Source organism: Haliotis cracherodii, unplaced genomic scaffold (genome assembly GCF_022045235.1).
Source record: "Haliotis cracherodii isolate W230 unplaced genomic scaffold, xgHalCrac1.p SCAF_5, whole genome shotgun sequence".
Lineage (NCBI taxonomy): Eukaryota > Metazoa > Mollusca > Gastropoda > Lepetellida > Haliotidae > Haliotis > Haliotis cracherodii.
The window spans coordinates 64156765-64169502 of record NW_027266308.1 but is presented as its reverse complement, the minus strand read 5'-3'; the positions used below and the strand labels follow the sequence as shown (position 1 = coordinate 64169502).

Genomic DNA, 12738 nt, shown 5'->3' with positions numbered 1-12738 from the left:
GCTGATCCATTCAATGATAAGGGGCGGTCGGGTAGCCTAGTGGTTAAAGCGTTCGCTCGTCATGTCGAAGACCCGGGTTCGATTCCTGACATGGGTACAATGTGTGAAGCCCATTTCTTGTGTCCCCCGCTGAGATATTGCTGGAATATTGCTAAAAGCGTCGTAAAACCACACTCACTCACTCATTAAATGATCCTGTCTGCCTTTTCCTTATCCATGTCAATCATGATCATGATGGTAATCTAAGTAGCAACGTTTCTGTGGCTGGGAATTATTCATGTAGTATCAATATTCAGACATTTGTGCCGATTTTTACAAATTAATCAATGTTGTAATGTATACAATGACACCCTATATAGACAACTGTTTCTGGCAGGAATGATACATTCTATTGGTTAAAAAGACTTGATCATTTTCTCTGGGTTTTATCATTGAAGATAATTTCATTTTAAAGGGACAGGACGTTGACCATTCTGAAGCTTTAACAATTGACGATAGCCCCCGATCTTACTCGGCTCAGCTCGCCTTGTTCCATTTCAGCTTTAGTGACTACACCGTGGGTGTAGGCATGTCACGTGACCAGACTCTCGTCCTGTTTGTAAACAAACTCACTTTAAAATTCTGAAATAAGAACAGACAGGCTTACTGCTAGCCTTTAGATGCTCTTTACATATTGTTTGCATAGTTATATAGACATACTACTACAACTGTGACAGTGCGGTGTATGACAATATAGCTTTACACATCAAAGTGACCGTATATTGCTAGCTTTCAGTAGGGCTTCGATGACAAGAGATGGATGATGCCATGTCAACTTCACTGTGCAGAGCTCTATTATTTTGGTTTGAGAATTAAATTGGGCATGTGACATGACATTCGTGATTTAAAACACAGAACCGTCAACGGACTGTCCCTTTAAAGATTCTGCTGAGAAATTAGTGTCAAGCCTACTACACAATATGTCAAACTTTATTAATGTTTAGATATGACATGGAATAACTTTTGCAGTAATCATGTAGCTATAGTGCTTGTTGATGCTTCATATAACTGTAAACAAACAAGAGCCCCAGCAACAGGCTGGTATCTGACGTGGCTGTACGATAATAATGGTTATTTTTTAGAATTCCAGAATACTGTTCAACCTCTAAATACTTTCTCCCCGTGTTTATATACTTGTCTGGATTTGTGTTTTTAGATTAAGGAGAATATGTTTCAGTTGTTTATGCATTAAATTGGTGATTGTAACACAGTTCGTATATCCATTTTCTGACAATTCATGGACTGCCTCCATGGTCTAGAACATCCACAGATTGATCCCCGGCCGCATCATTTAGTAAAAACATTAAAAGATGGAACTTGTTTGCATTAAGAGGATAGAATCAGGAGTGGGCAGCTCAGAGTCAACATACAGGGTCTGAATAGGGTATCCATGTTAAACTGCGGGTGGTTTCTCAGTGGGTAGCACAGTGTGAAACGGGCATAAGTGTGGATTGCCTTATAAAATCGTCATAAGTCTGGACTAGTACAAGCGGCCACACACACATGCATGCACGTCATAAGTACAGTTATCTTGAACACAACGTCAAAACCCATTTCACATCTCATCAGACATTTTGCTCTTCTTGCTACTCCTGAACAAAAATCATAAATCTCCAGAAGACGGTCTTCTACTCCAGGATGTCACTGATCATCAAGTCATATAAAGGTGCAGCAACAGGCTGTGCAGAGTTGCGTCCCTTTGGCACGTCTTTAATCTGTTATGGTTCGTGATCCTGGTTCAACCCGCTTACTTTGCTAGGTTTGCCAGCAACATACCCAGACTTGTGGATTTCACCAAATGCCTAGGCTTGCATCAATTCAGGCTTTCCTCCCACATTAAGCAGACAGGCTGTGATATAACTGGAAAACTGTTCTAGTCAGTTCTAAACCCATCTCACCCACCCACACACATTCTATTCCATGAGGATCTTTGTTTGGACTCCAGTAAAGAGTATGTATGCCTCCGGTCTTTCAGCTCATTGTAAATAACTAGGCAAGTCTTGTTTACCAAAGAATGTTTCTGTAGGAAGTTTTGCTATGGGAGACTACTCTTCTTTTTATATTTGTACTTTATCCCAACCCAACCACGTGAAGCGTCATAAAATCTCCCTCTTCTTAGCTAAACTTCTGACGCCCTCCGTCATAAATAGCCGTGTGTGGCTTTAAACAACAAACAACTTTCAAGAGTGATTGATGTTAAGGACACAGTGTTAGAAGTGCATAGAAGTGGTATAATAGACCGAACATAATTTGACAAGTCTTATTCTGTAATAGCCAACTAGCCATTCGTGATCAACTCATCCCAATCCGGGAAAAGTCGTTGTAGGTTACGGACCGTGTGGTGACGACATGTGATCCACTAGTGGCGTTGTATCACTCCCTGATGAGGTGGATTGCCATTACGTGTCTGCTTACATCTTGAGTATTTGCATGGCGAGTGCCAGATCAACACACATAGAAAAACAGGTATGCCTCTGACATGCATCCTTTTATGGATTGCATTGGTGCATGCTTAGATTAAGATGATTGTTATATTATAAATATCAGTTAAATCAACTGTAATCATATTAATATATTCTCACTATAATAGGTGTTGGTTTAATTTGTGAGTGAAGATCATTCTCTAAAACTATCCTCCCTCAAGTATACTGGCATTCCAAGTGAGATTTTACAGCTGCCTGGGACTTTTTCTTGAAGTGAGTTTAGTTCAATACTGCTTCGAGCAGTATTTCAGTTACACTACGGGGGGTCAGCTTGATGGGAGGCAAGTCATAGGTTTCTGGCACACCTAAGCGACGTAACTCTGCACTGACAATGACAGTGCCTTCCACGACTGGGCCATTTTCTTAAAGAAAATGTTGCTTTGTGTGGTTGGTAAGTCACTTTATGAATACTATTGTTTGTTTGTTTATTGTTTTACGCCGCACTAAGCAATATTCCAGCTTTATGACGTCGATCTGTAAATAATCGAATATAGATCAGACAATCCAGTGATTGACATCATGAGCATTGATCTACGCTTTTAGGATACGATGACATGCATCAACCAAGTCAGCGAGCCTGACCACCCAATCCCATTAGTCGCCTCTTTATACAAGCATGGGTTGCCGAAGATCAATTATTGTACGTTATCATTCTACCCGGATGATATAGCGGAAACCTAGATTAGTTCGCGACCTGTGCTGTGCAATTCGTAAGCGCATTTATCACTTTTATTGATACTATAAGGGCGTATGGTCACATTGATCAACAAAATGAAATACAGTTTTGGAAATAATAAGGAAATGTAGGTATCTTTGTGGGTAGCATCGGTAATGGTGACGAAATTTTGATGTCACTTGCTTGGTAATTGTGCGATTTTCGTTTACACTATTTTGACTTGCAACACAAAGTCAATAGTTCTCCTGAGCATTGCTTATTTTATCGTTTATTTTATTTTATTGTTTACAGTCAAAATGTGCAAAAGTTTCACTTAGGAAATTTATTAAAAGCCTGAATATTCAGTTATTTTAAAAATTGACTGACAAATATGTCCATTATCATTATGTATCATTATGAAAGGCATTCCAAACATTTTTATGTTTAATATCATCACCAAGAGACTGAAAATGTTACGATGAAAAGTACATTTCTATATTGTGTTGCTTCTAAGCCTACATAATGATCTATTGTGATGTTTATAGGCCCTTTTGATCGTCTTAATCAATTTTATTCAATCTGTTAAAGAAATAGACAGATCTTTCAGTCAAAATGACTGAAATATTTACACATTTCATAAACTGCCTGAGAGAATCACATTTTACAAACTGACTGTAACATATACATGCTTACAAAGGAAAAGACTTGTGAAAACAACGTCTATCGCGCATGAAGAATTTCCCAACCAAGACGTAGAGGAACAGGAATGAATCTTTCCAATGCTACAGCATTTGAAGGAAAACAAAATGCAAATATCATAATTACAACCTACCAAATTTATGTGTATAATTTTAGGCAGCTTCCTTGTTCGAGGAATGTATCCGAATATCCACACAAAGGAACCATATCCCACACGTCTGCAGATGTACAAAGAAACTCGTTGATAAAAGTGGAAAAACTCCTCGGCTTTTTTCCACTTTTATCAACTCGTGTTGATATATTTGATATCAAAAGACACGAGGGTGAAAATATAAAAACGGGTATCTCTAGAATGTGTTTTCCTTTCATTTTTTGCTAGCGTTATCACAAGCAAACTTATCACTTGGGGAAGGGCCTAACATTTGTGATTTTTTTGTGTTTAATGGACTTAATGGATCGAGCGGTCAGACTTTTGTGACTTGGTTGAATGTGTGACGCGGGAAACAAGCAAACAAAGCACCATACATCAATTCAGGAATTGTTTAATTTTGTTGCTTTTTTGTTACGGAATTAGAATGTATAGTTTTTGAAATATTATAAGCAACATTGCTATAAAATGAAGCTTTTTTTGCTGTCTGCTAAACATTACCATTACTAAATCACAGGAAGGTATAGAAAGTATTTAAAAAATAGAGGTAATCATTTGGTTTAGTAATCAATCATAATGTCAGTTCTTATCACGAGCTTCAAGATTTACCTGTTCCCTATTATGAGATATATTGTGTTATATACTATATTTTTCTAATTTGTTTTGCACATAGCTTAAAAGGGATGAAATACCGATGACTTTGCCTTCGTATTAAATGCCATATGTGTCCTCAGTCGTTCGACATTATTGAAAATTTAGGAAAATTCATTCAAGGATTTCATCTCCATAAATATAATACGGCTGGACTTGAACTACCTTTTTTACACTCATTCTTCATGTGATCATAACTTTCACATTGAGGTTAGAGTAACCTACCGTTACCTATCATCGGTCAAGCTCCTTCCCAGCGCGTGACACCCTGTTACTCTCTCGGTACTATTGTATTGAGAGTTCCGCGAACGACTTACCGCTGTGGGTAGACTGGTTCCCGTTCGTTCCTGCGACAGACTGGAACGACCTTTGATTGGAAAGCGGAACAAGTGCAGCGACACCAAGCGGAGGAAAGCGGAACAAGTGCAGCGACACCAAGCGGAGGATCCGGGAACCAGTCTACGCTGTGGGGAGTTTGATCGTCGATACGTGGCGCTCTAATAATAAAGTGAATAAAGCGGTTATGTCCCGGTTATGTCCCTTTCTATTGCACAAAAGGTTTATGATAAATATAGGTGGTTCATTCGGGTCAAAAACTCCGAAAGCGAAACTACTTCCCGCCAATTACGCCTCTAAAGGTAAGATATGATAATACGACAACAAACAATCAGCTAACTTGAGGGCCGTTTATTTTTCAATAAGTCCTTGTAAGTAAGTGTTAAGGATACTTAATATCCCCCTTTTCACAACGATTTAACGAAATAATATGGCATGATTGCCGGTTCGTCTTTTTCGTAGTTGTCCGGAAGCCAGTCAACAATTATTGTTTGGAGCATCATCCACTGATGATTCAACAACCTAATTAATCACATGAGTCCAGTTGGTGTTTCCTTATTGTCCGGCACTGTTGCTTATTTTGATCAACCGAAACATTAGGGCCTATCACTTGCTCCTCCCTGGTGGGCCTAGATCTTACCTTTTCTCCAACATGTCTCGTTCAACGAACGCAATTAAAATTAGATGTGAAATCACCATCCCACCGTCAACAGGCGCAGGAAACAAGTACCAATACGACATTAGTTTGATAAATCTTCTACACAATTCGAATATTGAAAAGAATCTATTGGACATTTTGTATCTCAATCAGTCAAGAATTTTAATTTTAGCCAAGTTCTCCTGATCAAACGGCTCCATACACAAACGCTCCGTTTGACCAAAAAAATTATGTGTGCACTTTTCGGCGAAACCGCATTTGAGAAGGGAGCTAACTCCGTTGGCCTAATCGAAAGTTCGAGGTGGGCCCACATTCGACCCTAAACGCACTTGTTGTTGAGAATATGTACAATGTAAACTAACCCGCATTACGAACTGCTATTTTGTCTATTTAAAATAAGTATTATGACTTAAAATTGGATTATAATGTACAAATGCGATGAAAATACAGCAGAACTCACTTCTACGAACATCGCCAAACTAGGTCGCGGGGTCATTAATATTCATGAGTTATTCCTTTAATGGAACAAGTTCTCGGAAAAGTTTGAGGCTTGTATCATAACTGTCATGTCCGAGATCAATTCAAGTGTAGACATATTTCCAGCGGCAAACTTATCATCAGATTGATGTGTTATACTGGAAAAAGTAGAATGAGTGGTATTGCCTCTGTAAATTTAATTTGAAGTAGATCTAAGTTTCTTGCTTTGTAACTATTTTTGCAAAACTAGTGTGGTCAGCTATGATGACGTTATTCAAACTTCAAAGACTTTGTGTGCATTTATAAAGATATTTCCCATCAATATTACAAAATGAGAATAATATATAATGTCACATACCCATGCAAATGTGAGCCCACTAGTCTAAATGACTCAGTCAACCCAATGAAGCCAAGCGATTTACAAATGTGGGCCCACCTGTTTCGATCACCTTATATGACGGGAACAATGTGGGCCCACATTTTAGAAAATGGTTATCAGCACTAAACCCATCTAAGAAGATGTACGGATGATCAATAAAATCTCCCCCTCGTGTCTTTTGATATCAAATATATCAACACTCGTTGATAAAAGTCGAAAAACACCTCGGCTTTTTCCACTTTCCACTTTTATCAAGTCGTGTTGATATATTTGATATCAAAAGATCCTCTATATGTGTCCAAAATATAAAAAAAACGGGTATCTTTGGAATGTGTTTTCCTTTCATTTTTTGCCAGCTTTATCACAAGAAAACTTATCACTTGGGGAAGGGCCTAACATTTGTGATTTTTTGTGTTTTATATGACCAAGTAATTTCACTACTACCATCACATACTGCACCTGTACCACTGATGTTCTAATGCGATTATAGCGTCTTTGAACATTATTTTACAATTACTTCGTATGATAAAGAAATGGGTTCCGTCCTTCCGTCTGTGCGTGCGTGTGTGTGTGCGTCTCGAAATCGTTTCAGGAGCATAACTCAGAAACCGTTAAATATCTCTCTACGAAACTTTGCTATCAGATGTCTATCAGACTCATGCTGAACTGGTGCCTATTGCTATTTAGAGATTTTAGATTTTTTTATTTTTATATGTTTCCATGGCAACAATTGAGAGGGGGGGGGGAGGGGGGCGACTAAATGGATCGAGTAGTCGGACTTAGTAATTTGGTTGAATGTTTGACGCGAGAAACAAGCAAACAAATCATAATACATCAATTCAGGAATCGCTTAAATTTGTCGCTTTTTTGTTACGGAATTAGATTTTTTTAAATATTATAAGCAACATTGCTATAAAATGAAGCTTTGCTGTCTACTAAAAATTACCATTACTAAATCACAGGAAGGTATAGAAAGTATTTAAAAAATAGAGGTAATCATTTGGTTTAGTAATGAATCATAATGTCAGTTCTTATCACGAGCTTCAAGATTTACCTGTTTCCTATAATGAGATATATTGTGTTGTATACTATATATTTTTTCTAATTTGTTTTGCACATAGCTAAAAGTGATGAAATACCGATGACTTTGCCTTCATATTAAATACCATATGTGTCCTCAGTCGTTCGACATTATTGAAAATTGAGGAACATTCATTCAAGGATTTCATCTCCATAAATATAATACGGCTGGACTTGAACTACCTTTTTTACGCTCATTCTTCGTGTGATCATAACTTTCACATTGAGGTTAGAGTAACCTACCGTTACCTACCATCGGTCAAGCTCCTTCCCAGCGCGTGACACCCTGTTACTCTCTCGGTATTATTGTATTGAGAGTTCCGCGAACGACTTACCGCTGTGAGGAGTTTGATCGTCGATAGGTGGCGCTCTAATAATATAGTGAACAAAGCGGTTATGTCCCTTTCTATGTTAACTATTGCACAAAAGGTTTATGATAAATATAGGTGGTTCATTCGGGTCAAAAACTTCGAAAGCGAAACTACTTCCCGCCAATTACGCCACTAAAGGTAAGATATATTACGACAACAAACAATCAGCTAACTTGAGGACAGTGTATTTTTCAATAAGTCCTTGTAAGTAAGTGTTAAGGATACTTAATATCCCCCTTTTCACAACGATTTAACGAAATAATATGGCATGATTGCCGGTTCGTCTTTTTCGTAGTTGTCCGGAAGCCAGTCAACAATTATTGTTTGGAGCATCATCCACTGATGATTCAACAACCTAATTAATCACATGAGTCCCGTTGGTGTTTCCTTATTGTCCGGCACTGTTGCTTATTTTGATCAACCGAAACATTAGGGCCTATCACTCGCTCCTCCCTGGTGGGCCTAGATCTCACCTTTTCTCCAACATGTCTCGTTCAACGAACGCAATTAAAATTAGATGTGAAATCACCATCCCACCGTCAACAGGCGCAGGAAACAAGTACCAATACGACATTAGTTTGATAAATCTTCTAGACAATTCGAATATTGAAAAGAATCTATGGGACATTTTGTATCACAATTAGGCCTAGTCAAGAATTTTAATTTTAACCAAGTTCTCCTGATCAAACGTGCACCATACACAAACGCTCCGTTTGACAAAAAAAAAATGATATGTGCACTTTTCTATCTGTTGCCGGGGATAGACATGGCCACTAGTTTGTTAGTCAGAGACAAATGAAACCAAGACAAAGTAAAGCGGGACTTGCTGATTCTCCCCCAGATGTAATTAGTTGGTAGGCCTATTTTATGGAGAACACTTGTCCGAAAGTAGCTGTGGACTAGTTGGATATGACCAATGTAGTCTACCCTTGCTTACATGGCAAATTATGAAAGAACAGTCCAGTATGAATTTTCATCACATTTTTATTAAGAACCAGTTAAACTTATGATATCACTAATACCACATATTAGAATGTGCATGTATGATGAATCAACAAAAGGCCTGTCTGAATTTACAATCCAGCCTCCAACTGTGACCTTTGACATATTATTATAAACAGAACATGTAGGCACCCCTAATAATACACACAGAGGTGACTTAATGGATCTGGTGATTTCGGGGATTATGTTTGATCAAGACCCTGACAGTGTGGATCATTGCTCACAATATCGATCACAGATTTGTCTGTCCCAACTTGTTTACATAAAGGCTGCCATCATAAACCCTAACAAACAAAGCCACAGATTTGCAGAGAACAAACAAATAAAATTTAATCATCAATATTTTTTCACTTCATCCCCAGCATGTGATATGTCTTTGGAAAATAATGTTATATTAAGGTTATCATTTCATTTTTTGTAGAATGATTAACAGAATACAATGAATTATTATTTTTTCCAGTCAAAATCATCAAATAACAAGTCAGTATGTCGTCCACATCTGCCAAACACCGGAACTTTGTGTCCGAGCCAATGGGAGAGAAACCTGTGACAGAGCTAGCTGGAATAGGAGAAGTCCTAGGAGGGAGGCTCTGTGAGGCAGGATTTGATAAGGTAAGTTAAGGTCTTGTCTCATATTTCAGTAGACAGAAGAATCAGACATTCAGGGTGCTGAAAATTGTGGTATAATTATCCCAACTCTAACATATCATGATCTATTGATTACTAATAAAATCAAATATTCTGTATCTGTATACATACATAGTTACCTATATAGACCTGCAATTAATGAATGTAATGAAAAATATGAACTGGGCTGATCCATTCAATGATTCGGGGCGGTCGGGTAGCCTAGTGGTTAAAGCGTTCGCTCGTCATGCCGAAGACCAGGGTTTGATTCACGACATGGGTACAATGTGTGAAGCCCATTTCTGGTGTCCCCCCGCCTTGATATTGCTGGAATATTGCTAAAAGCGGCGTAAAACCACACTCACTCACTCACTCACTCACTCACTCAATAAATGATCCTTTCTGCCTTTTCCTTATCCATGTCAATCATGATCATGATGATAATCACAACGTTTCTGTGGCTGGGAATTATTCATGTAGTATCAATATTCAGACATTTGTGCTGATTTTTACAAATTTATCAATGTTGTATTGTATACAATGACACCCTAGATAGACAACTGTTTCTGGCAGGAATGATACATTCTATTCGTTAAAAAAGACTTGATCATTTTCTCTGGGTTTTATCATTGAAGATAATTTCATTTTAAAGGGACAGGACGTTGACCATTCTGAAGCTTTAACCATGTTAACAATTGTTGATAGCAAAGTGACTGTATATTGCTAGATTTCAGTAGGGCTTCGATGACAAGAGATGGATGATGCCATGTCAACTTCACTGTGCAGAGCTCTATTTTTGGTTTGAGAATTAAATTTGGCATGTGACATGACATTCGTGATTTAAAACACAGAACCGTCAACGGACTGTCCCTTTAAGGATTCTGCTGAGAAATTACTGTCCAGCCTACTACACAATATGTCAAACTTTATTAATGTTTAGATATGACATGGAATAACTTTTGCAGTAATCATGTAGCTATAGTGCTTGTTGATGCTTCATATAACTGTAAACAAACAAGAGCCCCAGCAACAGGTTGGTATCTGACGTGGCTGTACGATAATAGTGGTTATTTTTTAGAATTCCAGAATACTGTTCAACCTCTAAATACTTTCTCCCCGTGTTCATATACTTGTCTGGATTTGTGTTTTTAGATTACGGAGAATAGGTTTCAGTTGTTTATGCATTAAATTGGTGATTGTAACACAGTTCGTATATCCATTTTCTGACAATTCATGGACTGCCTCCGTGGTCTTAAAGCGTCCACAGATTGATCCCCGGCCGCATCATTTGGTAAAATCATTAAAAGATGGAACTTGTTTCCATTAAGGGGATAGAATCAGGAGTGGGCAGCTCAGTGTCAACATACAGGGTCTGAATAGGGTATCCATGTTAAACTGCGGCCTGGTTTCTCAGTGGGTAGCACACTGTGAAACGGGCGTAAGTGTGGATGATCAGTGCAATAATCGTCAGTGAAATGTTAAACCCCAATTCATCTCAAGCTCAACTCACCTCATATCCATCAATTGATCATCAAGTCTTCTCACCTCACCTCACCTCACCTCATCTTACCTCCAACATTTGATCATCTGTCTGTTGTTTGCTTCCAGGCCTATGTGGTCCTGGGGCAGTTCCTGGTGCTGAAGAAAGATGACGAGTTGTTCCAAGAATGGCTGAAGGAGACATGTTCTGCGAATGCCAAACAGTCTCGGGACTGCTACATATGTCTGAAAGACTGGTGTGATTCCTTCTTGTGAGATGCCTGCCCTGTCACATCATGCTTCTGTCCACACGTTCTTGTGTATATTCTTGCTTCTTTGTTCCAAGTTGTTTCTAAATCCACTTTTGTCAAAACAGGTTATTGCTAGGTTATAGAGGTGAAGGGATACATCCATGCACCGTGAGTTTTCATGCGCCGATACGATACATTTTACTGTGTAGATACAAGACGTTACACTTGCTAAAATACATACTGCTTGTTTAATGACCCCCCCCCCCCCCCCCCCCCCAGCGTTTTTGTCAGTAAAAAATCGCAAAGTGTGTTGTAATTAAGTTCACCACTAAAAAACGAATAAGTGTCTACAGCTAGCTTTTCCTTTTGAACCTGCCCTGAAATATTTATAGTCAAGACGTATCCACACTATTTGATGAAAATATGCATATGGCAATACATATCGTATCATGGCCTTTGTATCGTGATACGTATCATTGTGACCTTGCTGTATCGTTTCACCCCTACTAGGTTGTGATGAGAGCTACAGATCACACTCGCTGCCAAGAAACAAAACAGTACTGCACTGCAGTAGAACACAAAGCAATATACCATTGGAAAATGGGCCAAAGAAATTAAATTGTTCAAGATTTATCTACCAGGCTAGCAGTTATTTCTGTAAGAGTTGTTAATACAGTATAACTATAATATCAATGTGCTGTGGTTCTTTTGCCTTTGATAAAGTTTGAAGGAGTGGATCCTTTTAAATTGTTGGCTGCTTGTCATAAATTAAATATCCATATTCAGTGTAGAGCCATCTTGTTTGTTTGTAATGCTTTGGTAGGGTTACCTACACAGCATGACAGACATATTTATTGCCTTAAGACAACCTGTTTTAATAACTTGAGCTGAAAGTTGGGTCGCAGACTTGTATGCAAATAGTTGTTGCGAATACTGATAAAAATTAATGGGTCAAGGTGCAATTTTGGGCATTTCAGCAGTAATGTTTTAATGTAAGAACCCAACATCCTTAATGTTTTACACTAGAGAATTGGAGAAAAGACACTCTTGCTTCAGGAAGATCTATGTTGCAGTGCAATAACTATTCTAAGCCAAAATGTCAGCTTCCATGTTCAAATCTAGACGCTTTTTCTAAATGGAGTAGGCTGATCTTTGATCAAAGTAGAAGAAAGGGCAGGAGTTATCTATTAGCTTATTTTGCACTTCACAATATACAAAAACCTTATCATAAAGGTACTTGGTGATGCTGTGGTGACACAATGCATTAATTATTCATCACCATACACATTGATCGGAGCTAAGGTAATTATGATAACTGAGAGATTATATATGTACATTTAGCAAATGGGAATTTTTCATTTTATGTTGTAGCCATGTTCATTAAACTCTTATTATAATAACCA

At 38.2% G+C, this 12738-nt stretch overlaps 1 protein-coding gene across 2 annotated transcripts; it reads left to right on the top strand.

Moving 5' to 3' along the window:
- The first annotated feature begins 5210 nt into the window (after positions 1-5210).
- LOC139444167 (barrier-to-autointegration factor A-like) lies at positions 5211-12738 on the top strand. 2 transcript variants are annotated; one of them, XM_071225061.1, is made up of 3 exons: positions 5211-5313; positions 9439-9590; positions 11214-12738. In XM_071225061.1, exons 2-3 carry the CDS (start codon positions 9465-9467, stop codon positions 11358-11360), a joined length of 273 nt encoding a protein of 90 aa, XP_071081162.1. In that variant the 5' UTR covers positions 5211-5313; positions 9439-9464; the 3' UTR covers positions 11361-12738. The 2 variants fall into 2 exon arrangements, with proteins under 2 accessions (XP_071081162.1, XP_071081163.1); XM_071225062.1 differs by lacking the exon at positions 5211-5313 and adding an exon at positions 8025-8114.

Coding starts and splice junctions, on each gene's coding strand:
- LOC139444167 (XM_071225061.1), top strand. CDS start 9,465: ATGTCGTCCACATCTGCCAAACACCGGAACTTTGTGTCCGAGCCAATG. Junction 9,591..11,213: donor GTGAGGCAGGATTTGATAAG/GTAAGTTAAGGT, acceptor GTTTGCTTCCAG/GCCTATGTGGTCCTGGGGCA.